We start from the raw sequence: 27,367 nt of genomic DNA on the forward strand, positions 1-27,367 counted from the left end.
TAAACAAACAATTACAGGCAGGCTTAGCTCCCGTTTGGAAGCCAGGGTGTTGTAAATTAATGAATGATTGAATTGTAATGTCGTATGACAAGTGCAGGGATTGAAGTGCAAGTAAAACCCCAACTTAATTCTGCAAGTGGGTCCAAAAAATCCAATCATGTAAAATGTGGGCCTGTGAGATTGCAAAATTAACCAAATGACCAGAATGAGCCTGTGTAGTTAATGGGCTGGGAGTTCCAGGATTCTGGGTGCTGGTTGCCAATGACATTAAACCTGAATTTACATTCTATCAGGATGTCTTTTCCTGGGGTTTCCCAGTTTAGACAAGACCCTAAGAGTATCAAGGAGGGCTTCACAGAGGAAGTGGAGGGGGGCAAGATTAGGGGAGCAGAAGATAAGGTAGAAAATGTCAACAGGGGTCAGATTATAGAAGGAGGGGGCTGCCTGAGCCTAAGATTTGCTTTATTCTGACAGCAATAGGAGGGTTCTCGTGGTTTTCTTTTCTTTTTCCTTTTATTAATTTTGATTCTTTCAAATCATTTTTTATTCTTACATTCATCATGCAAAAGACTAGAGGACCTGCATTTGCCTGTGCCTCTTGGTGGTAGGGAACCCACCTTGGGCACATGTGCTCCAAAAGGGAGAACAGGGCAGGGCCATGGTGAATTTGCCATTCTAGAAAGCTTACTGCAGCATCAGTGCAGACAATGCATTGGAGGGGGCAGGGCTAGAGGCAGGGCAATCAGAATTGGGTGCAGAAGTCCAGGGGAGAGATGATGAGGATCCTCAAATGAGAAAGAAAGACAGAGCAAGTGTGATTTATGGAGAACAGCGATGTCCTGGGGAGAAGCCAGGCTTGCTGCTCCCAGAAGTCAAAGCCCAGTAACAAGAAAGGCGCTGGAAATTGAACAGTTCACAGCTCAGAGAGATAACCCAACCGGGCTAATAGAATAACCTACATGAATAGGTTACCGCAAGTGGTTCTCACTTTCAGTTCTGCTCTCCAGTCACCCAGAGGAGCTTGGGCTCTTCCTCTGAAATTCCAATTCAATAGGTGTGGGGACAGGTCTAGGCGTCGGTATTTTTATAAAACTCCCCATGTGCTCCTGATGCCAAAGGTTGCAAAATTGCAAACATGAGCCAAGAGAAAGGCTCACAGTGGAGAGTTTATGCCAGATGCTGGGCAGGAAGAGACTTGGCAGGACAGGGCCCTGTGGACTCATGAGTGGCATACCCCATCTGAGGTCCTGGCACCCCTGCCTTCGTTTGATTGACAGGTAGCAGGAAATGTACAGGACCAGGCTCCCTGGTGGTTCAGACGGTAAAGGATCTACCTGCAATGCAGGAGACCCAGTTTCGATCCCTGGACTGGGAGGGTCCCCTGGAGAAGGGAATGGCCGCCCACTCCGCTCTTCTTGCTTGGAGAATTCCATGGACAGGGGAGCCTGCATCCTTGGGGTCGCAAAAGAGTCGGACATGAATGAGTGACTAACACTGGCTAGGGTTTGACTTGCCTGGTTTTCACCCCAAGTCATTCCCATGAGGAGAATGAGTGAGTCTCCTATGAGAACGTTTCAAGGTACACCCGTTACCATGAGCTCTATGTGGAATGACAAGTGCAAGCAGGGCCTAGCACGGTGAAAGTACATGGGCTCAGCAGCCAGGCATTGCTGCAGACACCTAGCTCCACTCCCAGTGTGCTATGGGATCTCGGGTAATGTGCTCCAGCCTCTCTGGCCATCATACTCATCTCAACAAGGGATGATAGCCCCTCTCTCAGTGGTTTATTGGGAGGCCTCAATGAGATCGTTAAGTCACTCAATAAACTTTGATCAAGGTATCATTATATATCAGGCGCTGTTCAAGGAACTAGGATACAGAAGGGAATAAAACAGATTAAAAAGATGTCTGTCTTCATGGAGCTTATATTGTAGCAGAGTGAAACAAACAATAAACAATGCACCAACTACATACTGTATCAGATGTAGATGGGAGGAGAGGAAGTGGAGACAACAAGTATAGATAATTCTTTGGGATGGAAATATATACAGAGTACTTGACAATGAAGATGACACACAGTAAGTGTGCAGTTGTGTTTACTAGGCCAAAGAGCTGAAGACAAGGGGGTTGTACATGTTAACTAAGATATAATGTGAGATGAAGAAGTGCCTAGCCTAGCACAGGCACTCAAAAGGTAATGGATCTTATTCTTTCCTCCCTTGTCCATGCCCACTGCCCCTCAAGTCTGTCTGTCTCGCACACACACACAGGCAACACCATCTCCCCTGTCCATGCTGAGGGCTGTGGAAGAAGCAATCCTTCCTCCTGCATCCTTTCTCCCAGCCACCCTGTCAGTTTGTATCAACCGTATGGCCATGGAGATCAAACAAGTTACTTCATGGAAGATAAGAAATCAAACATATGGAGGGTGCTTGTCCAGAGAGCATAAACGACTCTTCATTATAATATGGCAACTAAAGTCTCAAATTAAAAATGAAAGAAGGCATGATGTAGCTTTTGCTGCACTCCAACCACAAAGGAGATTCATTGTCATACAATCACTGAGAATATCATGTTGATTGGCAAGAGCCTGGCTTTGTAGAAGGGACAAAATTCCCCACAGCTAATCTACAATAGAATTGTTCAATGTCAGACACAGCTTTAATAATACTGTTCTCGGCTGCCTTGGATGTAAATATCCCACTCTTCATTTTGTAAGCAATCAAAGGGAAGTTTTATAGACAGGAGAGCATGAACAGTTATAATATCTGTGCCAAAAAAAAAAACACACGGGCAAAATCCAAAAATCAAAGAACACTGTGCCTTAGAAAGTCTGGCTTTGTGACTTATCTCCAATCTCTGTCTGTCCAGCAAGTTGTGCATCAGACACATTACAAAAGACCACACTTTAAATGTTGCCCTTGACATTATTAAAAAGTACAAGATTGGCAAATCAGACTGGAGAAGAAAAGACAGACAGTTAAATCTGGACAGTCAGGTAATCACCCTTCATTTTGTCTCAGGGTCTAGAATAATGAAGGAAGGAAGGGAACTCTTGGTCATTAAGCACCCACTGTGTACTGGGCGCTGTCTCTGTCGGAAGCAGTATTGTATTCCAAAATGAAGGGTGTTGAATGATGGAGCCAGAAAGACCTAGATTCACAACCTAGCTCTGCCAGTTTCTAGCTCTGTGGCCTTAGGGAAAGTTGCTTAAGTTCTCTGTGCCTCAGTTTGTTTTTGTTTTGTTTTTTCATCTGTAAAATAAGGATAATAAGTATCGCACATGATTGTTTTGAGGATTAAGTAAAATAAATTTGTAGCCTTGGGCCCAAAACATACCAGGAACTCAGTGGTGGGTATTATAAATCTAGCTTTATTTCATCTGTACATCATCCCTGTTATGAGTTGAATTGTGTCCCCGCAAAGAGATTAGGGGCTTCCCTGATAGCCCAGTTGGTAAAGAATCCACCTGCAATGCAGGAGACCCTGGTTTGATTCCCGGTTCGGATCCACTGGAGAAGGAATAGGCTACCCACTTCAGTATTCTTGGGCTTCCCTTGTGGCTCAGCTGGTGAAGAATCCACCTGCAATGCAGGAGACCTGGGTTCAATCCCTGGGTCAGGAAGATGCCCTGGAGAGGGGAAAGGCTACCCACTCTAGTATTCTGGCCTGGAGAATTCCATGGACTGTGTAGTCCATGGGGTCACAAAGAGTCAGACACAACTGAGCAACTTTCACACTCACTTCAAAGAGATGCTGAAGACCTAACCCCAGGACCTGTGGCTATGACCTTCTTTGGAGATAGGGCCTTTGCAGATGATTGAGTTAAGATGAGGCCATTGGAGTGTGTCCTAATCCAGTATGGTTGGTGTCCTTTTAACAAGGGGAAATTTGGGCACAGGGAAACAAAGGGAAAATGCCCAGTGAAGGTGAAGGGTTGGATGGAAGCATGGACAAGTCAAGGAACATTAAAGTTTTCTAGATAATGACCAGAAGCTAAGTGGATTCCCCTACAAGTTTCAGAGGGATCATGACCCTGCCGACACCTTGATTTTGGACTTCTAGCCTCCATAGCTGTGAGACAATAAGTATCTGTTGTTTTAAGCCACCCAGTTTGTGGCACTTAGTTGTAGCAGCCCTGGGAAGCTAATACAATCCACCCCATCACCCTAGAGGAAGAAAAAGAAAGTATCCTCATTTTCAGATGAATAACTGAATGATGAAGCCCAGAGAGGTATAGTTTATGGCTCAAGATCACTCAGCTAGAGGTGGATGAGCTGAGATTTGAATCCAGGCGTCTCTGAGACCAACATCTGCCCTCTCTCCATGCCCTGTGTGGCCTCTCAGGAGCAAAGCTCAAGTTAAAAAAGGAGGTGGGGTTGGAAATGAACCCCCCACTCATCACACCCAAGTCCCAGTGGAGGTGCCAGGTCAGAGTGGTCTGATTATGAACAGCTCATTAAGTAAAGAGCAGTGAGCATTTGAGAGCGACTTTTTAAAAAGAATCGGATTTTATTTATAGTGACGTTCCAATCATTAATTTCAAAGGAAGAAAGCCCAAAGCAGAAGTAGGTTCATTAAAAATTTGACATTACTAATTTAATTAAATTGGGTTTTTGCCTCTCGTTGTGGAAAATGAAACGTTAGTTCTACACCAGTTCTTAGCCCATTTCCCCAGGTTGGCTTCCTCCCCTAATCTTAGCTTGCTTTCTTCTCCAAATGTTTACCTGACCCACCACTTGCACCCTCAACACTCGCAAACACTCACATCACAGTCTCTGCCTCCGCTGTAGCCAGCAGCTTGGGATTGTGGGAGATACCAACAAAGCCGGCAGCAAGGGATTGTGGGAAATGCCAAGGAAGCCGGCAGCAAGTGATTATGGGAAATGCCAAGGAAGCCGGCAGCAAGGGATTATGGGAAATGCCAAGGAAGCTGGCAGCATGGGATCATGGGAAATGCTAAGGTATCCAGAAGCCCAAAGACTATATTCTTAGCTAGGCTAATAGGGTGATGAGGTCAATCCTTTCGTCTGGGTCATCTCACTTGTTAGAGGTAGAAAATAGGCAGGGAAGAGCTCTTCAGCGCTTAAGATAGTTCTCCCACAAAAACATAAGCCATTTAAGGGCAGAGACCCTTTTGTCCAGTTCACTGCTCTATTACAGCATAGAGTGCAGCAGGCCACAATGCATTTTCATTGCATGAAGGAATTAATGCACCAATGAGGAATTCTTCCAAACGACTAATTAATGAACACTCAAATATATCCCTACAAGGGCCAGACACTGTGTTAGGCTCGCAGGGACTGCGTGGCCCTACAGCACAGTGGAAGGACAACATCTACCATTTTTGAGCACCTACTCTGTGCTGGGCACTGTGCCAGCCATGCATCGGTTATGATCAGTAACCTGGTCAACCCCTAGATATTACTGTCCTTTTTCAGTTGAGGAAAGTAAGGCTCAGTGAGGTCACATGACTCAAGGCCAGGGAATAAGACAGTGACAGCACCTGGCTTCAGACCAGATTAAGCTAGTACCAAAGTCTGCCCTTTCCTTCTACAAGAAGGGAGGAGAGGAGAAGGCAGAGGGATAGTCTTCCTTCTGGGGGCTCTGAGAACAGTGTGGATGGCTAGATGGTCCTGAAAAATAGCAATATGGGCTGGAAGAAGGTACATCAAGGACCTGGGAAGCTTTCTAGAATCCAGGCTGGTTATCTCCATTTCTTTACTTCTCATCATTGCCACCCCTCCCCTCTTATTCCAGGCTCCCTGAACTCTTAGGTTGTCTCTAGCCTCAGGGCCTTTCCACGTGGTATTTCCTCTGCCTGGAATGCTCTTTGATCTAGCTAATTCTTACTAATCTCTCGAGGTTCAGCATAGACATCTCCTCTTCCAGGAAGCTGGCTCTGACTCACCCCTGACTGGGTTTGGTGCCCTGCCTGGTTCCTATCTCACTAAAAATGACTTAGTTTACCTTTAAATATATGCATGTCCCACTGGACTGGGAACTCAGATTCTCTTATGTGGTACTCACTGTATCCAGCTCTAAGGGCTTTATATACCTCCACTTATTTAATGGTCACAACTCCAGAGGAAGTACTGTTGTGAACAGAGGAAGGTACTGTTGTGAACCGCCTCTTACAATGGAGGAAACTGAGGCCCAGAGAGGTGAAGAGACTTACTCAGGGTCCCACAGGTAGTAAGCCACCAGGGTGGGATGTGAACCAAAGCGCTGAGGCTGTTAGGCCTGTACTTTCCCCTGTCTTGCTCTATGGCCTCTCAGGGCTGGTGTCCATAAACCATCGTCAGATGAAGTAATGGAGAAGTACTTTTATGACAAGTTTTCCCAAGTGGTGCAGTCCTAAGGAATCCTCCTGCCAATGCAGGAGATGCAGGACACGTGGGTTTGATCCCTGGATCTGGAAGATTCCCTGGAGGTAGAAATGGAAACCCACTCCAGGATTCTTGCCTGGAAAATCCCATGGACAGGGGAGCCTGGAGGGCTGCAATCCATCGGATTGCAAAGAGTTGGACATGGCTTAGCAACCGAGCACGCATGCATGCACTTGGATGGCAGTCTGGACGCAGCTCTGACCACTTGTCTTCACCTTATGGGGAGGTGTGGAATGGTGAGAGGTAGGGCCTTCTGGGCACAGGCAGTTCCAACTCAAGAAAGAAAGGAACAGGGTAGGAGGAACTGAGTCAGGGTGAACATGTGACTTGGGCACAGAGGTGATGCATGCTCGCTTCCTCCCTCCTGATTGGCAGTCATGATGCTCTAGAACCCTAAGCAAGACTATTTCCTCTGCATAATGAACACACGCTGGCAGCTGGCCATTACTGCTCTGGCTCAGGTGGCACACTGTATGTGGTATTCTCCAGCTCCCCATTTTCCCCTTGAAACAGGTCACTCTGATCAGAACTCGGGTTCTTGTCTCCCTACCTCACTGCCTCTTCCAGCACTAATTACACCTTCAACTCCCCTAAACCCACTGGGCCAAAGTCCTCTTCTGGCTGCCAGCGCAGATATGCATGAAAGAAAGGACATAGGGTTTAATGAGCACCTACTCCATGCCACTGTCTGTGTACATTCCACGGTGTTTAGTGGGAAGGACTGTGGAGTCTGAGATCAGAGCAATCAAACCCAAGAGATTAAAGTGATTTCCCTGGGGCATCTCAAGTGATGGGATACACTTGTTACTGAACCAAGATCATTTTGCCTAATGCACAGCAAGCCACAGCGCTGAAACACCAAGGTTTGCAGCAAAGAGATGGTTTATTCACAAAACATCCGAGCGAGGAGATGGGAGAACAAGTCTCAGATCTGCCTTTCCAAAGGCAAGTTCAGTTCAGTTCAGTTCAGTTCAGTCCCTCAGTTATGTCCGACTCTTTGCAACTGCATGGACTGCAGTACACCAGGCTTCTCTGTCCATCACCAACTCCCGGAGCTTATTCAAACTCTTGTCCATTGAGTTGGTGATGCCATCCAACCATCTCATCCTCTGTCATCCCCTTCTTATCCCTCCTTCAATGTTTCCCAGCATCAGGGTCTTTTCAAACGAGTCAGTTCTTCGCATCAGGTGGCCAAAGGATTGGAGTTTCAGCTTCAACATCAGTCCTTCCAATGAATATTCAGGACTGATTTCCTTTAGGATGGACTGGTTGGATCTCCTTGCAGTCCAAGGGACCCTCAAGAGTCTTCTCCAACACCACAGTTCAAAAGCATCAATTCTTCAACACTCAGCTTTCTTTATAGTCCAGCTCTCACATCCATACATGACCACTGGAAAAACCATAGCCTTGACTAGACGGACCTTTGTTGGCAAAGTAATGTCTCTGCTTTTTAATATGCTGTCTAGGTTGGTCATAACTTTTCTTCCAAGGAGTAAGCATCTTTTAATTCAAAGGCAAGGGCCTCGGGATATTTGTGGGATAGAGACTAGAGAAGCAAGGTGGTCTGAGGCTTGGGGTGCATGGGGAAAGGCGATTGGATAAAGGTGCAGTGATCATCCTTCTGCACACACATAACTAAGCTGCAGTCCTCTGCACGTTTTGAGGGCACTTAGCACCATCTGAGGGTAGAGTTTTCAGCCGTCTGACATCAAATGGTCACCGAGTGTTCACTCACACATGCCCAGTGAGAATGTGAGTGGTGTTATCTAGTCTTAATCAGCTCAACCAGACACAAGTTCCTGGAAAACAATTCAGCAAGCATTTGTTGTTTGGGATCTGTGCTCCTTGGAGGAGGACATGAAAGCCTTTTGTAGCAACAAGTAAAATGACCCTGAGTGGTGAAGGCAGGATACAGCTGTAACTGATTTAACTGATCCACAGCTTCAAACATACTTCACATCCAGGGCTGCTTATGAGAAAGGGCAGGAAACCTGGATATCTGGGAATAAATTGCAGTTGGGGCTCCTTTTGAACACATGACCCCTGTGAGTACTCAGGGGCCAGGCAGCTGTGAGGGTAGCGGTCCTGTCCTGGGGAAGAGAGGAGGCTTGGGGAGGAGAGTCGCCCAGGGAGGTGGCGCTCAGAGGCAGGGGGTCAGGGCTGGAGCCCCATTCACGGGCTGCGTCTCTCTTTCTGCTGACAGTTCTCCCCAGCCACACATGCGGGAACCCCGGGAGGCTGCCCAACGGCATCCAGCAGGGCTCTACCTTCAACCTCGGCGACAAGGTCCGCTACAGCTGCAACCCCGGCTTCTTCCTGGAGGGCCACGCTGTGCTCACCTGCCATGCTGGCTCCGAGAACAGTGCCACGTGGGACTTCCCACTGCCCTCCTGCCGAGGTAGGTGGCCAGGGCGGGTCTAAGGGGTGGATGGCACCTGGGAGGCCTGCTGGACCTTCCAGTGGGAGCCGGTCTCCGTCTGCTCCAGCAGGAGGTGGGGTCCCCACTACGGGGAGCGTGTGTCTTGGGGCCACCCAGGGTCCTCAGGGGCCCCACGTATTCAGGGGGCTTTTAGGCCCCATCAGACCTCCTAGCCCTCAGGTGTGCGCTCCCTCACCCTCCTTCCTCTGCATCAGCAAATTTATTTTTAGCTGGTCTGCCCTCCACTCATGCCCTCCTGTCTTAGAAGAGACATCGTTTCTCTTCCTGTTACCGACGTGTCTCCTGTGAATGGCTCTCTCCTGGCTGCTTTCCTCCTGACCTCACCCTGGCAGTTCTTCTCTCTTTTCTTTAAATTCAGCCCCTCTCTCTGTTTAACGGTGTCCTCCTCTCAGCCTTCAAACAGGCTCAGGGCCTCTTTACCCCAACACTGCCCCCCGGAAGCCCCACCTCCCTTCAGTGCTACGGCGACCTCAGCCTGCCAGCTGGGGTGACCAGCTTGTCCTGGTTTCCCCAGCACATTCCCATCTCTTAATTCCCTGAGTCCTGCATCATGGACACCCCTGCAGTTCCAGGCAAACTGAGACAGTTGATCACCCTTTTCCCAGCCTGTTTCTCCCTCTCCCCACAATAATCAAGCTTATTTCTAAGATAATTTCTCATGCCTCTTATCTGATGACTAAAATAGCACATGATCATTTTAAGTGATCTTAGCAAATACAGAAAAGAATAAAGAAACAAAATTTGCCTGTTTTAACCATGAGTTTCAAATATTCCCTTCCCATATCCTTCCTCTGTTTTTTTTTTTTTTTAAATGGAAGAATAGCTGATTTACAATGTTGTGTTAGGTTTAGGTGTACAGCAAAGTGATCCAGGCTTCCCTGATAGCTCATTTGGTAAAGAATCAGCCTGTAATGCAGGAGACCCCAGTTTGATTCCTGGGTCAGGAAGATCCGCTGGAGAAGGGATAGGCTACCCACTCCAGTATTCTGGCCTGGAGAATTCCATGGACTGTGTAGTCCATGGGGTCACAAAGAGTCAGACACGACTGAGTGCCTTTCATTTTCAGAGTGATTCAGATGTACATATATCTATATATATTCCTTTTCAGATTATTTTCCGTTATAGGTTATTACATGCTATTGAACATATTGATAGTTCGCTGGCTATAGAGTAACACCTGGCTATTTATCTATTTTGTAAGTAATAGTATGTGCCTATTAACCCTAAACTCTGAATTTATCCTCCCCCACCCCTGGCTTCCCCTTTGGTAACCATAAATCTGTTTTCTTCGTCTGTGAGTCTGTTTTTGTTTTGTAAATAAATTCATTTATATCACTTTTTTTAGATTCTACATATGTGTGCGTGTGCATGTGCTCAGTCATGGCCAACTCTTGGCTGGTCTTTCTATGGATGGAGTGGGTTAGGGTGATGGTTCTCCCTGAGTGTTCATATCACAGCAGTAATTCATGGGTGTGCAGAGCCTTTGGGTGGCACAACTCTCCCCCAACTCGCTTCTGTCTCCTGTTCACCCTCTCAGATAATGATAATTCTTCCCCCTTTTCTTTTCCACAGGCTTTTCTCCCCATCTTCCCCTTAAATGCCAGAGAGTCCAGCATGGCCTCTTCACTGGGAACTTCTTGCATCTCTTGGAGTTTCTCATCCACTCTGCTGTGTGTGCTTAGTCACTTAGTCATGTCTGACTCTGCGACCCCATGGACTGTAGTCCACCAGGCTCCTCTGTCAGTGGGATTTCCTAGGCAGGAATACTGGAGTGGGTTGCCATTTCCTTCTCCAAGGGCTCTTCCTAACCCAGGGATCGAACCTGCATCTCCTGTGTCTCCTGCATTGCAGGTGGATTCTTTACCCACTGAGCCATTGGGGAAGCCCTCTAGGGCTGTTGCTTGGAGTGACACTTTGCTTGGAGTGACAACTGTTGCTTGGAGTGCACTTTGATCTCCAACCTTCCCTCTGTCCTATGCATCTGGCCCACAATTATATCAAAGTCTCCTGAACCCCGCCCTTCAAATGAGGCATATCTAAACCTAACACTTTCTATTTTCCTGAACCTGCTCTTTTCGTTGCACACCCCAACTCGGTGATGAGTGTCACCATTCAAGGTGGCCAAATCAGACGTGCCAGAGGCATCTAACACTCCTCACCCTCTTTGCTCAAGCATCCTTAGTCACCGTGTACTGACAAATCCTTCTCTGCACTGACCTTCCCCTCCACACCTCTGCCACTTTTCAGGGGACCCCGCTGCTGGTCCAGGCTCCTCAGCTCTCACTGTCTCACTGCAGAGGATCTCCAGCCCTCCAGCCCTCTCACTACACACATCCCAATTCATTCTCCACTGCAGGAGTGAGCTTCCTAAGACACAGATCTGACAGCATCACTTCATGCTTAGATTCCTGCCAGTGGCTCTTTATCACTGACAGGGTCAAGTTCAGATTCCTTAGCATGGAGCACAGGATCCTTCTGGAAGGAGTCCCAGACTGACCTTTCTAAGTCGTTTCTAAGTAGCTTGCAATTAGCAACATCAGAAATGCTCCCTTCCGGAGTATTCCCACTTCAGGGAAGTCAGCCAAGCACGTGAAATCTTACTTTCAGGAGAGCTTCGAGCCTCAGAGATTCCTGAGGGCCCCAGGGGGCTGAGAAGAGGCTCTGCTCAAAACTGGGGGGAAACGAAGCACTGTCCCATTCTCAGAGCCCCCAGGGCCCCTCATTCCCTATGCTTTGGGGTCCATTATTCTAATTCACTACATGGTGCATGAAGAGCTAAGAAGCATTCCCAGTAATGACCATGGTTTTCTGAAAGTGATTTTCCAAACTGCCCTTCCTTAGGAGGCCGAACTGAAAGGAACAGAAAAGGGTGCTTCTCGTGTGCGCTCAACGCCAGGAGCTGCAGTCTTGCCAGAGTTAATGGCTTCGGACTTGGGGAGGATTAAAGCCTTTTGGCTTTTCTTCCTCTCTCACAGAACTCTCAGGGGATGGCATCTGTGAGTGGATTAACTTTACCCGCTGGGCAGTGGTCCATAAATACTTGCTGAGTGAAGGGATGACTGGATGGGTCTAATTCACCATCAGGATTATGTAGGCCTACGAACCCAAAGGAGAAATTACTGGCTTGGGTTAGCCCACCTGCCCAGCAGCTTGGAGTGACATGAGCTCTTTGGGTCCCAGGCTTCACAGAGCATGTTGAAGAGTGGTGTACCTCTGCCTCAAACAGTATATGCCACCCACGTGGCTGAAAGGAGGACTTGGAGACACAACCCAGACCAAGAGGGAACAGGGACCAACTAGGGCCTGGGGGCAGAGCAGGTGTGAGTCTGACCTCTCAGGAGGCCCATCTCAAGGCTACTAGCCCATCAAGGCTTGGCCCAGCTGGCAAAGGAAAAGAAGCAAGATTTCCCTCCAGTTTGTGTTATTTTGGGGCATCTTTTCAAAGGCAGAGGTCCTTGGGAACCCTGAACCTTGTGGAACATTTCTGATTCACAAGGAAGATCATGTTTTCAGCAATGGGCCTCTGATTTGTGAGGTGCATTGGCCCTGGATCAAAAAGGGCTGCATGGGGGAAAGAAAGGGGTTCAGATGCTCTGGGGGCTGAGAGGCAGATGGTGGAAATAAAGCAGCCTGAACCAGAAAGACTTGGTCTCTGAGGTCTGAGTCCAGGCTGCCCCGAAACCCAGGGAGATGGGCATTTGGTCTGCAGCATCTTGGGTGGCTAGTGCCCAGCTGTATTCCAAATATTCTGGATCCAGGGAGAGGAACCTGCAAAATATGAGACAGAAGCAGAATGTCAGGCATGGATAGAGCATGGATTCAAACCTACATTCAACTCTAGGCATGCCAGCTCAGAGCTGTGGGTCACTGGCCTGCCGCTAAGCCTGAATCTTAAAGCCGGGACATGAGTAGTAGCCTTAAAGGGTGATTGTGTATACATTCATTCACTCAGCATTTAACAACATTTTTAAAAGATTTTTTTTTTGACATGGACCTTTTTTTTTAAAGTCTTTATTGAATTTGTTATAATATTGCTTCTGTTTTATGTTTTGATTTTTTAGCCGTGAGGCCTATGGAACCTTAGCTTCTCAATCAGATATTGAACCCACATCCACTATGTTGGAAGACAAAGTCTTAGCCACTGGACCTCCAAGGAAATCCCAGGAGTTAACTTAACAACTTTTGATTGAGTACCTACTGTGTGCTAGCCAGTCACTGACTCAATCTTTATTTATTAAATTCTTGTTAAGTGCCGGATATTGTTCTAGATGCTGAGAACTGCAGTGAGAAAGTCAGACCAAGTTCCATGAGCTCATCGAGTTTACACTTTAGCATCTGGGAGGCAGAAACGGACAAAAGTCAAAGAAACAAATTTCAGATTACCATTGGAACTATGAGGGAGATGAAATAGCTAGTGACAAGGAAGGGAGCTGTCAGGAGAGGACTCTCAGGAGGTGACATTTGAACTGCATCCTGCATGACAGGGCTTCCCAGATGGCGCTAGTGGTAAAGAACCTGCCTGCCAGTGCAGGAGATATCAAGAGATGTGGGTTCAATCCCTAGGTCGGAAAGATCCCCTGGAGGAGGGCATGCCAATCCACTCCAGTATTCTTGCCTGGAGAAACCCATGGACAGTCTATAGTCTATATGGTTGAACAGAGTTGGACTTGGCTGAAGTGACTTAGCATGCCTGAATGACAAGAAGGAGCCTATTGTGTGAAGACCTGGGGAAAGGAACCATAGATGCAAAGACCCTAAGGTGGGAGAGAGCTTGACATGTTACAAGTAGAGAAAACCAGTCCATGGGGCAATGTAGAGTCAGGGGAGGAGATGAGGGGAGAGGATGGGGCTGTGGACAAGTTTGGGACAAGAAGTTTCGGTTTGATTCAAAGTTTAGGAGGTAGCCAGGGAAGAGCTTTATGCAGAGGAGTGGCACAATTGAACTGACTTAAAAAAAAAAATTGGATGCTAGAAGGGAGAGGGCTTTTAGTTGGCAAGGGGCAAAACTTGGAGGCCAGTTAGGAGGCAGCTGTTGCAGGTGTGCAGACTGGAGCTGATGCATCTCAGTCAAGGGTGGCCATGGTAGAGACAGAAGGAAGGGGGCAGATTGGGTCTGTGGTTTAGGAGCACAGCCAGCAGCCTTGTGATGAAATGAATGCAGGTGCTGATGGAACAAAGGGTCGAGGTTGACCCCTAGGCTCTTTCTGGGGTGCTGGCAGGGTGGGGATGCCAGTAACCAAAATGGGGGTGACTGGAGCAGGGAGCAGGAAGTGTGTACCCTAAAGATGGTCAAGAGAGCTCATTTTGTCTAGGTCAAGTTTGAAATGCCTATGATATCTCCAAGTAGAGGGTATCAGTTCTATGGCTAGAGGCAGTTCAGAGCTAGAAAGATCGGGAGAGGGATAAGAGAGCCAACATGGTGATGGAGATAGCTTAGAGGGCCTGGGCACTGCATGCTGGGCCCCCTTGTGCTGATCCAATTATACGACATACAGCGGGCACCAAATGCCATGGCAGGCAGTGTGGACACTGAGTGTTTCTGACCATGGGGCCTTGGCAAGGACCATGGCTCCGAGAGAACATTCCTAACTATAGTTTCCCTCCACTGCCTCTGGTATCATTGGTCCTACTTCTATCGTCTTTGCCATCACTGGTGGCTCAGACAGTAAAGAATTTGCCTGCAATGCAGGAGACTTGGGTTCTATCCCTGGGTAGGGAAGATCCCATGGAGAAGGGGATGGCTACCCACTCCAGTATTCTCTCCTGGAGAAGTCCATGGACAGAGGAGCCTGGAGGGCTACAGTCCATAGGGTTGCAAAGTCAGACATGACAGAACGACTAACACTCTCACTTCACTTTATTGCCATCACTACTGTTACTGTAGCAAAACCACTCAGAAGGTGGGCTCTGGAGTCCAATCACCTGGATTTCAATCCTGTCTGAGTGACTTTGGGCTAGCTACTCAACTTCCTGTGCCCCGGTCTTCTCACCTGTGGATGATAAGAAGAGCAGTACTTAACTCATAAGGCGAAGGGAGGCTCAGGTTGATAAACACTCCGCATGCAGCAGAGGGCCTTGTTTGCAGTAATGACTCAGTGACAGTTAGCTGTCATGATTCTGATAGCCATGGCCACCACTGGCCAGCATTTATCAAGCACGAACTGTGTGCCAGACCCCGCATTATCTACACACACACACACACACACACACACACACACAGACACACACACACACACACACAGACACACACACACACACACACACACACACAACCCCAGGAGATTAAGATATTACAGTGAAGCAATTGAGGTTGGAGAGGTGAGGTACTTTGCTGGTGGTCACACAGCTAGAAGGTGATTCCACCCAAGTCTGTGTGCCGACCAGTCATGATCTTGGCCACCCCTGTCTACTGCAGACAAGGACAGTGACTTATGACCCATAGCAGGAGCCTCATGGGGGCATCGCTCCTTCCAGAGCTGCTGCAGCTTGGTCTGAGCCCAAGACCCTACACGGGTCTGCCAGGCCAGGGGCTGCCCCGTCTCCTGTGGTTTCCCTTTGACCTTCCTCTTGAACTTGTCCCAGAAGCTCCTTAGGAGAGAAAGCTCAGCAAAGGGCCTGAGGTGGTTCTGCTGGGCATTTCTGCTTGAGGGTGGGGCCCAGGGTCTGAGGGACCAGGGTTTCCTATGAAGAAACCTGACCCAAGACTCGCCCAGCTCCACCTGAGCATGGGTGGTGGGGCCCTCCCTGTGGAGAGAGCACATAGCCCCTGCCTCAGGCCCCTCAGGAGAAGAGAAGGAGAGCAGGAGGAGGCTTCTCCCACCTGCAAAATCCCCCTCCAGGGTCTGGGGCTTCCAGGAGCCTGTGTCAGGACTGGCATCACAGGGGCCAAGACCCAAGAGGCAGAGAAAGAGGTGGATAATGGCATGGAGTCTGAGCATCCTGGATTCAAACCCTGGACCCAACATTTAGTAGCCACGTGACCGTGGGCCAGTTTTAAAAACTCTCTGAGCCTCAGTTTTCTCCTCTGTAAAGTGTGGATGACATAACACCTGTCTCTTTGAGTGGTTAGAGAATCAAATGAGGAAATGCAAATGCAGGGGAAGCATCTGTCATGACATCTGGCCCATGATGAAAGTGCAACGAAGAAGAAGTATGTCACTGAGTACCGTGTCCTGTCTACATCATCCTCTCGGAACGGCCGCTCGGGGGCAGTGTCTATGGAAGGAGTCTGGGGGTGGTGGAAATAGCGATGCTCTTGGGCAATTGGCGATTTCTTCATTTTATAAAGAGATGTCCTTGTGGGATGACTTGAGAGAGAAGCATTGACATAAGTCCACTACTGTGTATAAAATAGCTAGCTAGAGGGAAGCTGCTGCATAGCACAGGGAGCTCAACTCGGCGCTCGCTGCTCGTCTAGCTAGAGGTAGGTGGGAGAGGGGCCTGAGAGGGCAGCTGATTCACACTGTTGTACAGCAGAAACTAACACAACATTGTAAAGCAATTATACTCCCATTAAATAAAAAGAAGGGGTGTCCTCGATAAAGCCAGGGATAAAGGGGCACCTGATGTGAAGAGCTGACCCATTGGAAAAGGCCCTGATGCTGGGAAAGATTAAAGGCAAAAAGGAGAAGGGGGTGGCAGAGGATGGGATGGTTAGAAAGCATCACTGACTCGATGGACATGAATTTGAGCAAACTCCAGGAGATAGTGGAGGACACAGGAGCCTGGCATGCTGCAGTCTATGGGGTCGCAAAGAGTCAGACACAACTGAACCACTGAACGACAACAACAACAACAAAAAGGGCAGAATGCTGAGCCCCCAGAAGAGGGAACTGATGAGGCCAAGCAGTCAGGGACACTGAGCTTCGCAGTAGAAGGAAAGGGGGCCACTGCTGGTGGCTTTGGGGCTCTCACGCCCTGGCTCTCTCAGCCTTGCACTTGGGTTGTCAGATGGCGGCTTCTCTCCAGTAGGGGCCCACTGGGATTTTCCTTTTCTCAGAAGCTGAGTAGCCCTGAGCAGGGAGGATATGGACAGAAACCCAGGGCCGAAGACCTCACAGCTTCTAGGCATCCGAGATAGTGCACCAGAGTTGACTTCAAATGGTGGGGGGTGGGGAGGAGCATGATGCAAGTTCCTTGATCCCTACCTGGTATTTGTGAGTCCCTGGAGAGTTAGCAGACATCAAAGGGGGCTGAGGGAGCGTTCTCTAAAATTATATTTAATTGAGGAAATTTCAGCGGAATTTAAAGACGATCATAAATAAAGTCGTAAACTTGGAAAGGCGACTATCAGCATAACACACCTGCACCCTAGAATAGACATGACTTAATGGCAATGGAGAATGCCCATTGCCAGAGAAGGAGGAGGTGTAAATTAACACTTTAGGAGTGTGGTGTCAGCTGAAGGTTATATTTTATGACTCTGAGGTTGTAACCATGAAATATGATGCCTTGTTTAAAGTGTGAGAAAATCTCCAAACAACTTTTACAGCATCTTCAATCAAAACAGGATGATGCAGGAACAACGGTGTCAGAGGAGCCTAAGAGGGAAGGAAGACTCCAACAGCAAAGGTGCCACCTTCAGAGAAGACTTGCGCCTCTAGCCAGAGGGTCTCAAACTCCCGAGTCCTCAGTTCAGCACAGTCTAGAAGTCATTGACTAAAACTGGGACATTTGGGAATGAATTTGAGTCAGTAGAAGTAAGGTGGATGAACCTAGAGCCTGTTATACAGAGTGAAGTAAAGAAAGAGGAAAATATCATTTGTTAATGCATATATATGGAATCTAGAAAATTAGTATGGATAAACCTATTTACAGAGAAGAAATGGAGACACAGATGTAGATGTATTAATTTGTCTGGCTTGACTCTTCCTTTGTGTCTGCATTTTGTCACTTTTCTAATTAAATTTACTCTTTGGAATTGGAAGAAGACCTAGGAGGCTAAAGAAACAAGAGGGAGGGGATCCCGAGGGTGGCAGGCGCGGGGAGGTGGGTAGCGGGGAGGCTCTGTCCTTGGAAAGATCCTGCAGGGTCCTGCTCAGTTTCAGGAGGTGTGATGTAGTGAAGTGCAGTGGAGTGAAAGTCACTCATTCGTGTCTGACTCTTTGCGACCCCATGGACTGTACAGTCCATGGAATTCTCTAGGCCAGAATACTGGAGTGGGTAGCCTTTCCCTTCTCCAGGGGATGTTCCCAACCCAGGGATTAAACCCAGGTCTCCCGCCTTGCAGGCAGATTCTTTACCAGCTTCCCCAGTAGAGGAGGCCATAGTCCAGGTGCCAGAGAGACTCAGCTGGAATCCCAGCTTGGTCACCCACTGTATCACCTTCTGAAAGTTACTCAATCTTTCTGAGCTTCAGTTTCTTGTTTCATTTATTTGTTCAACAGATATTTACCGGGTGTCTCCTATATACTAGGAAGTGTGGTAGATGCTGGGGACAGAACAGACATGGACCCTGCACTCACAGATTTTACTGTCCAGACATTAAATTACTCAGTTAATCAATTAATTATGGGAAAGTATGTGGTACTCTGAAAATATATGATGGGGAGAGGGGGTATTCTGTTTCTGGAAACATCCTTGAGGAAATGACTCTTAGATTGGGACCTAAAGGCTAAGGAGGGGCCAACCAGGCCCAAGGAGGTAGGGAAGAAGGTTCCAGAAAGAGATAATAACATTTTCACAGATTCTTGGGCAGGGAGATGCTTGGTGCAGCAGAAGAGCTGGGAGGAGGCCAGTGTGGTTATGGGAAGTAGATGGGGGAGCGGCTTGTATGAGGGGAGGCCCTGTGAGGTCCTTGTCAGCCCCCAGATATTCTGCTTTATCCTGAATGACAGTGGAGTTGTCAAAGGTTCCTATGGAGGGGTGTGGTGTCATCAGGTATGTTCTTATTGGAATCACTAGAGAGTTGGACTGTAAAGAAAGCTGAGCACCGAAGAATTGATGCTTTTGAACTATGGTGTTGGAGAAGACTCTTGAGAGTCCCTTGGACAGCAAGGAGATCCAACCAGTCCATCCTAAAGGAAATCAGTCCTGAATATTCATTGGAAGGACTGATGCTGAAGCTGAAACTCCAACCCTTTGACCACCTGATGCGAAGAACTGACTCATTTGAAAAGACCTTGATGCTGGGAAAGACTGAAGGTGGGAGGAGAAGGGTATGACAGAAGATGAGATGGTTGGATGGCATCACCGACTCAATGGACATGAGTTTGAGTAAACTCCAGGAGTTGGTGATGGACAGAGAAGCCTGGTGTACTGCAGTCCATGGGGTCGCAAAGAGTTGGACATGACTGAACGGCTGAACTGAACTGAACAGGCCTCTGTGTGAGGAATGGGTGGGCAAGGGCAGGAGGGATGCTTGGAGACAGGAGGGAGGCTGGAGACTCTGCACACACGGTGGCCCCTGGGGCCAGCTCAAGGTCCCTGCACTCCTGCCCCGCTCCCCCACCTTTCCACCTGAGGGTTTCCCCTCTAACCTCCACCCATTGCTCCTTCTCTGCCTCCTTTCAGGAGCCTCTGCTTCTGTCTGCTGCCCATTAAATATTGCTTCTGTTCCCGGCCTTCTCCGCTCCCGTGGAGCCTGGCCCACTCCCAGCCTACTGGGCTCCAGGCTCCAGGTCCTCTCCACGGTGCCCCCAGCCCAGGTGCATGGCCACTTTTCAGCCTCTCTGCACTCACACTCAGCATGCGGGTGGGGAAGCAGCGCCCCCGTCCCCATCACTGCCATCATCAGCGCTGTTGGCCCACTACAGACCTCAGGGTCCGCTTTCTCTCCTCCTCTCCTTTGCAGTCCACTCCAGGGTGGAGGCCAAATCCTCTTGTTTCTCCCCCAAACTCTCTCTTGAATCTCTTCTGCTCCTTCTCCTCTTTCCCACGGCCCAGAGTTCAGGCTCTGATGACGGGAACGGCCTCTGCACTGTCCTCCTCACTACTTCTCCCTGCCTGCCATCCGTGCCACCCCCCAAACCACAGCATCCATTCATCATGCGGGGACCAGAGTCACTTTCTAAAGCAGACCTGGCTTTCACTCTCTACTGACAGTCCTGCAAGTCTCCCTAACACCAGCAAGGTAGAATCCCTCCCTTTAGCAAGCCCACCAAGACCTTTCTGAGTGGACCTCCACCTCCCTTTCCATGTCCACCCCACCGTTCATCTCATGCATCCTACACCCTCACCTGGAGGGAAAGTGGCCCACTTCCCAAGCACACCAAGCCCATTAGGGCCCCCCCTTGCCCTCAAATGCCCTGTTTCCTCTGCAGGGAAGCCCTTTCTTTTCTCTCCCTCCCCACTTGCCTATTCCTTTTTCAAGGTCCAGGCTAAGTGTCTCTTCTTTGACCGTGATTTTCCTAACCTTCAGTGGAGTCAAGATGAAGCCACTGTGGCTAAGGGTGAGGACACTCCCACATGGGATAGACAGGCCAGTGTGGGACTCTTGCAGGCCACAGGCCCAGCGTTCACTGGGAGTGATGCTGACAAATCTCCCGCTCGCTGGCTGGCTCCTGGGGCTTATCTCCCTGGTACTGGCCACGGTGAAGTTATTTATATCAGAAGGAGACAAACTCTGCCTTGGATGTCAGACTTCACAGGCTTCTGCCAGAGAGATACCCAGGAAATACCGTGCACTGGATACAACAAACAGCACCGGGAAAACTTGATTTAAAACCGAGCTAAGCAAATGTGTCTACCTTTCCTCCCACCCTCCTTTACGGGGGCAGGTCACCTGGATTGGAGGCAGCAGGAAAAAAGGGAGGAAGAGGAGGAGAACAGAACTGCAGTCCTTTGCCTGGCATCCAAGGCCCTTCACCAGGCAGCCCTTCCTTTCCACCCACCCAGCTCTGCCATCTCTTTGTTGCCCTTTGAGTTCAGACAATCCTGACTATGTCTCTAAATGCCACACATGCCCCTGCAGCTGCCTTGCTCCTGCCTTTCCTCTGCCCAGGACACCCTTTCGCCTGATCCTACCAGACAGTCAGCCCTCAATTGAAGTGCATCCCACCAGCTCAGCATTCAAAACACAGCCAGACACTGACTCCATCTCCCCGGTACCACCTGGCCCAAGCCACCAACATCTCTCTCCGGAATCACTGCAGTAGCCTCTACAAGCCCCTTGCATCTGCCCTCTTCCTCTTTGGTCTGTTGTCTACACAGCAGCTCAAGGGATCCTGTTAATACACCAATCAGGGGAGGTCTTCTGCTCAGAACCTGCCGCTGACTTCTCATCTCACTCAAGTAAAACCCTGATACCTAGCAGTGGCCTCGAAGGTCCTCCATGGAGCCCTGTCCCTGCCCCTCTCCTCCTTACTCCCAGTGTGCCATCCCCTTGGGTTTCCTGATGCTCTTCAACAGTGCCAGGCCTCTGCACACCAGGGCGTTTGCATTTGCTGTTCTATCTGGAATGCTCTTCCTCCAGATAATCACCTGGCTTCCCCTCTGCCTCCCCCAGGTCTTGGTTTAAATGTCAGCTTCTCCGTGAGGCCTTCTCTGACCCCTTTTATGCAATGTCCACACCCCCACTTCTAGTGCAGTGTCCTCCCATCCTCCTTCTGCATTGATCACCGCTTCACTTACCATGTTTGTTCCTTAGTCGCTCAGTCGTGTCCGACACTTTTGCATCCCATGGACTGTAGTCCACCAGGCTCCTCTGTCCATGGGCTTTCCCAGGCAAGAATACTGGCGTGGGTTGCAATTTCCTTCTCCAGGGAAATCTTCTGACCCAGGGATCAAACCCGCGGTTGAACCCTCATCTCCTGCATTGGCAGTGGATTCTTTACTGCTGGGAAAAAAGTTTACTTAGGGAAGAAGTTAACTTATTTATCTTGAGTATTGTCTGTTTTCTTCCAACTGGAATGTCAGCTTCACAAGGGTAGGAATTTTCTTTTATTTCCAGATGAATCCTTTGTACCTAGAACAGTGCCTGACACATAATAGATACTCAGTAAATGTTTGTTGAATGAATGAATGGATATCTCAACACAAATATTGCCTCTTGTGTGAAGCCTTCTTAAGCCCCCTCAGCTGTCACCGTGCCTTGACCCCTTGGTTATAACAGTTCTGGGAGTCACTGCGTGGCTGCCCCCACTCAGAGAAACTCTCTGGGCAGGGATGAGATCATGCTTTTCATGATGTAGTGCTGGTCCTGGCCCAGTGTCTAGCAGACAGCAGGTGCTCACCTAGTGAGTGTGGGAGGGAAACTTTCCTGAGTACCTGCTGAGTGAGATGTCTTCATTTCTGTGCTCGTACATACCAAGGAGCTGACATTTAAGAATGGGCTCATTCTTAGGACTTCTCTGGCGGTCCAGAGGTTGAGACTCCACTTCCACTGCAGGGGGAACAGGTCTGATCCCTGGTCGGTGGACTGGAATCCCACATGCTGCATGGCACGGCCAAAAAAAAAAAAAAAAGAAATGGGCTCATTGTCTTGAATAGACCTTAACCCTGTAGAACGACATTAGTAAGGATAGTTTAGGACCTCTGAATAAACTCACTTTTATCTCCATCCCACACTGCTTCTGTGTATCCAACTGTCAGCTCCATCTCTCCACTGGGATGCCCCCTGCATGCATTCCACCCCATGGTGTCCAAAACTGCCTGCCTTCTACATCACAAGGTGCCCCTCTCCTTCTGGGTCCCCTGACACAGGAAGTGGCATCTTTTGTCCCTCCAGATGCTCGTGCCTGAAGCTTGGGATTCATTCATGCCTCCCAACTGCTAGTCCTGTAGATTCTACTTCTTAACTAGCTGCCAAGCAGGTCCAACTCTCAGCCTCCTCAGGTCCTTTAGCTCAGATCGCATCTGGCCTTACCTTGACTTTGGTGAGTCTGTGCTACTGAGAGCATCCTGCCCACTGCCCCAGGTCAAACCTCGTCTGTGCCACAGTGGTCTTTCTAAGATGCAGATTTAATCCTGTTTCGTCACTGTCTTTGATCCTCAAGATGAAGTGGAAGGAAAGGGAGGATTTGCCTTTAGTTGGACATCTAGCACATGCCTGTAACTGGCTAATGCTCGGTACTGTCATATTCATTATCCCATTCAGTGGTCACAAGAAACTGTTCTACAGAGAAGCAGAATGAAGCTTAGAGAAATAAGTCACCCAAAGTCCCACGGACTGGTGAATTGTGGAACCCAAATTCAAGTCTAGACCATCCTGACCCTAAAATCCAGCTTCTTTCCAATATAGTCCACTGCTTCCAATCTTTTGGAGCCCAGTGTTCTCTGTCATATGGCTCCTCCATTTCCAGTACCATCATCCATCATTCCTCTCTGTTCACTTTGTTCTAGATAGACCATCTCAAACGACTTATCTTAGATCTGCCTTGTGCTTCCATGGTTATGACCTTTGGTTCACTTTTCTTTTAAATGCCCTTCCATTTCTTCTCTGTGTAGTGAACCCCAGTTCATTCTTCGAAACCCTGCTCTAATAGTACTGCCTCTGTTAAGCTTTCCCAGATTGACTCACCCAAGCAAAGTAATGTGCTACTTTATCCCTGTCCTCAAAGTGTGACTTGTACTCTGGTGAGACAAGGAAGTGTTGGTTAAGAGCATTGGCCCTGAAATTAGACTGTTGGGCTTGAAAATCCCAGCTCCTTTAATTACTATAAGCTGTACCTTTGGCAAATAACTGAAACACTTTGTGCCTTGGTTTCTTTACCTGTAAAATGGGAATGATATTTCATAGAGTTGTGAAATATGTAGAGTAGTTAGCATAGCACATGGCACAGTGTAAGTGCTTAATAAATAGTAACTTTGGTTATTGTTACTCTGCTGCCTCTGATACACATTTGAACCCTGATATTACATTTTTCTTTTCTTTATACTTTAGTCCACATCTCTAATACAGCTTTTGCTAACTGGATTACGATCCCTTACTTGCATACAAGGGGGCTTCCCTGGTGGCTCAGTGGTGAAGAATCCGCTTGCAATACAGGAGATGCAATTTTGATCCCTGGGTGGGGAAGATCCCTTGGAGAAGGAAATGGAAACCCACTTCAGTATTCTTCCCTGGGAAATCCCATGGACAGAGGAACCTGGTGGACTACAGTTCATGGGGTCACAAGAGTTGGACACAACTTAGCGACTAAACCACTCCCACTACTTGCATACAAGCTCCAGGAGGGCAAGCTTAGGAAATCTGGATAACTTCCACTAAGCCACCCAGCTATAAGCTGCAGGGGAAGGGCGCACACTGAGGTGTGCAAAAATTGGAAAGCTAGTGTTCTTAACTATTACATATCAGAGTATGGCCCTAGGGTCATTGTTTCTGAATATCGAGTCTCAGCTGGGATTTAGGCTGGAGCAGTGATTCCATCAGGATGTGCTGTGGGGATGAGGAAGACATGGTCCCTGCCCTTGGGATTTCCAGCAAGTTCAGAACCTAGAGTGGCAGACAGACCTGTGACAGGTCATTCACACAGTGCCAAGTATGATGTCTGAAGTCACACACTTTGCTGCAGGAGCACAGAGAAGGGAGCAGTTATTAAAAGCGTGGAGGAATGAGGCTTTGCTGAGAAGTGGCATTGGAGTTGGGTCTCAAAGCATCAGAAGACTTCCTCTGGACAAGAGGCATCCTAGACAGATGGCACGGTGTGAGCAAAGCCCAGGAGGTGTGACCACACACAGCACTCGAACCGAGCTGACCTGGGCCCGAGGAGCAGGAGGGAAGATTGCAGAGGTCTGGCCAGGCTGTGAATGCCCTTTGAGTTTTGCCCTCAGGGAACTGTGATGAGTTTTTATTTTGTTCCATTACATCCGAGAGCTTCCCTGGTGGCTCAGGCAGTAAAGAGTCTGCCTGCAATGCAGGAGACCCAGGTTCAATGCCTGGGTTGGAAAGATCCCCTGGAGAAGGAAATGGCAACCCACTCCAGTATTCCTGCCTAGTTAATCCCATGGACTGAGCAGCCTGGCAGTCTACAGTCCATGGGGTCACAAAGAGTCGGACATGACTGAGTGACTAACACTTTCACTTTTACATTCGAAGTTTCCTAGGATCTGGTAGGAAAAAAGGTCCTGGTCACTACAGTGGTGACCGTGGAAATAAGTGTGACAACTGATTTCTCCTTTTTTCTTGGTCATTGCACAACAGTGTGGTATAGTAGCTAGAAATATGCTCCAACAGGCAGAGTTCACCCAGCTCGTTGACCTAGCTGTTGGCTGTGTGACCTCAGGCAGGTTGCTTTACCTCCCTGTGCCTTGGTTTCCTCATCTGTTCAATGAGAAGAAGAATAACTAAAATTCTCAGAACAGGGTCTGGTGCATGATAAGGGCTCTGGAAGTTTGTGGCACTTCCTGTCTGCATGTCATATCCCAGGATCCTCTCTGCCGCTCATGCATGAAGTACACGATTAAGTACCAGGACCTGGACTGACATGAGCCTCTTGTTTCTGCCCACAGCTGACGATGCATGCGGCGGGACCCTGCGGGGCCAGAGCGGCATCATCTCCAGCCCACACTTCCCCTCGGAGTACCACAACAATGCCGACTGCACCTGGACCATCCTGGCTGAGCTGGGGGACACCATCGCCCTGGTCTTTATTGACTTCCAGCTGGAAGACGGTTACGACTTCCTGGAAGTCACAGGGACCGAAGGCTCCTCCCTTTGGTAAGCAAGCCTTCCCTCCCCTCCCCCTCCCCTGCCCCCTGCAACTGTGGCTTCCCCGGATGCGGTCCCCTCGGCACCTGGACCTGCAGCCAGAGGTCCCTTTGCCACCTGTTCTACCCTCTCCTGGAGAGTTTTCTTTCCTCGTAATGAGAAGTCACTGCGTATTTTCAGAGCTGGGGTAAATTTTCACGGTGATTTTGGTACCTGATTTGAAGCACGTCCTTGCTGAAGAATATCAGGATGGGATTTGGTCAAGGAACTTGCATTAAGACTAACAGTGGTCTCAGGACATGGATAGGATCTCAGTGAAATGATTTGAAATATTGTCCCATTGCTGGAAACATCCAACAAAGGGACTAGAACATGGAGTGGCAGTTGCTTTTCCCACGCCCAGGGTTCTGAGACGGGAGAGGCCTTATCACGTCTTGGCTCCTGCAGGAAGGGCTAACCTACTTCCTATTGTTTGACTTCACCACAAAGCAGGGCCTTGGTGGCGTGTGCTCTGCTGCCATGGAGACTCTGGTGCTGGCAGGTTCTGGAGGAGACGGATGATGAAGGCTTATTGGCCTTGGTTGCTTGTGGTCTCCCAGGCTTGGACCCATGGGGTGGGCCCTAGCTGGGGCTGACTTAGGGAGTGTCGAGCTTTCTGTTTGGGTGGCAAGCCTCGAGAACGGTGGTGTGACATTCACAATGTGCTCTTGTATTCTGGTGGTTCTGTTATCGGGACGAGGGGCACCAGGGGACCTGGGTCAATACATCGGGAGCCAAAAGAAGGATGCGCTCAGGTGTGCTTCTTTGCAGTCTTGATTGCTGCGTGGTGCTGGGGAAGGTGGGGCTCGCTACCTGGATCTGAGAAGGAGGAAGTGTCACTGAGGGGCCTGAGTGAAGCAGAAAGTGGCAGCTGCAAGCATCAGGGATGGATAGTCCCTTGGGAAGACAGACACTGTGGTCAGTGGGCTAGAGGCATGGGCAGGGAAGGGGAGGAAGGGTGGGAGAGGAAGAAAAAGAGCAGCTGCTGTTGAACGTTTCTTTTATACCAGGTTTTGTTGTAGAAAGGCCAGTTGAGTAAGACATGGCCCTTTGAGAGTGAAGAAAACAGACAAATCCACCACAGGCACCAAGCATGACTATCTGAGAGGGATAAAGTGGGAACAGACTCCTGCCAAATATGGACTTTGAGCTTTGGGGACCAGGAAACTCAAATTTCATGTTGTACTAGGTGTGCTGACCTGGGGGTCAGAAGACCTTGGTGTCGTAAGTGTGTTGCAAAAACTTGGCCAAGTCAGGTCATTTACTACCCTGGATGGGATGTTGAGAGAGGCAGATGTGAGCTGATGGCTGAGTGCTGTGTGGAGGTTGGTCCAGGGGCAGTGACTGGACATTTGGTGCCTGGAGTTGGGATGCAAGTCTAGATGACTGTCCACTGAACCGCATTCCCAGTGACCTGCCCAGTCCGAAGACCTTCTGTCTCCCTGCCCTGTTTTTGTAAAATACCTATTTTTCTGATCGTTAATGTCATACATATGCTCCTTATAGAAAACATGGACAATACTAAAAGGTATAGGGACATGAATAACAAGTATTAACATTTTTTATATTTGGTTGCATTGGGTCTTAGTTGCAGAATGCGAGATCATTCCTTGTGGTTCACAGTCTCTCTAGTTGTGGCACTCAAGATCCAGAGCACTCAGGCTTCCGTAGCTGCAATTTGTGGGCTTAGATGCCCAGCAACATGTGGGACCTTAGTTCTGCAATCAAGGATCGAACCCACGTCCCTTGCATTGCAAGGCAGATTCATGTTTTAAAAAACCTTTTTATTTTGTATTGGAGTATAGCCAATAAACAGTGTTGTGATAATTTCAGGTGAACAGCAAAGAGACTCAGCCATGCATATACATGTATCTATTCTCCCCCAAACTCCCTCCCCCTTTTAGGCTGCAA

General features: G+C 48.7%; 1 protein-coding gene across 1 annotated transcript in view; it reads left to right on the forward strand.

Moving 5' to 3' along the window:
• The window catches only part of CSMD2 (CUB and Sushi multiple domains 2), a 667,647-nt gene that overhangs the window by 229,080 nt on the left and 411,200 nt on the right, over positions 1-27,367 (forward strand). Inside the window, exons 4-5 of the mRNA XM_081490945.1 lie at positions 8,593-8,787; positions 25,219-25,426. Of these exons, the coding sequence (XP_081347071.1) occupies positions 8,593-8,787; positions 25,219-25,426 (403 nt within the window). The remainder of the gene's footprint in view (positions 1-8,592; positions 8,788-25,218; positions 25,427-27,367) is intronic.

The sequence above is a fragment of the Giraffa tippelskirchi genome, chromosome 5 (assembly GCF_054371585.1).
Source record: "Giraffa tippelskirchi isolate mGirTip1 chromosome 5, T2T-mGirTip1v1.2.pri, whole genome shotgun sequence".
Lineage (NCBI taxonomy): Eukaryota > Metazoa > Chordata > Mammalia > Artiodactyla > Giraffidae > Giraffa > Giraffa tippelskirchi.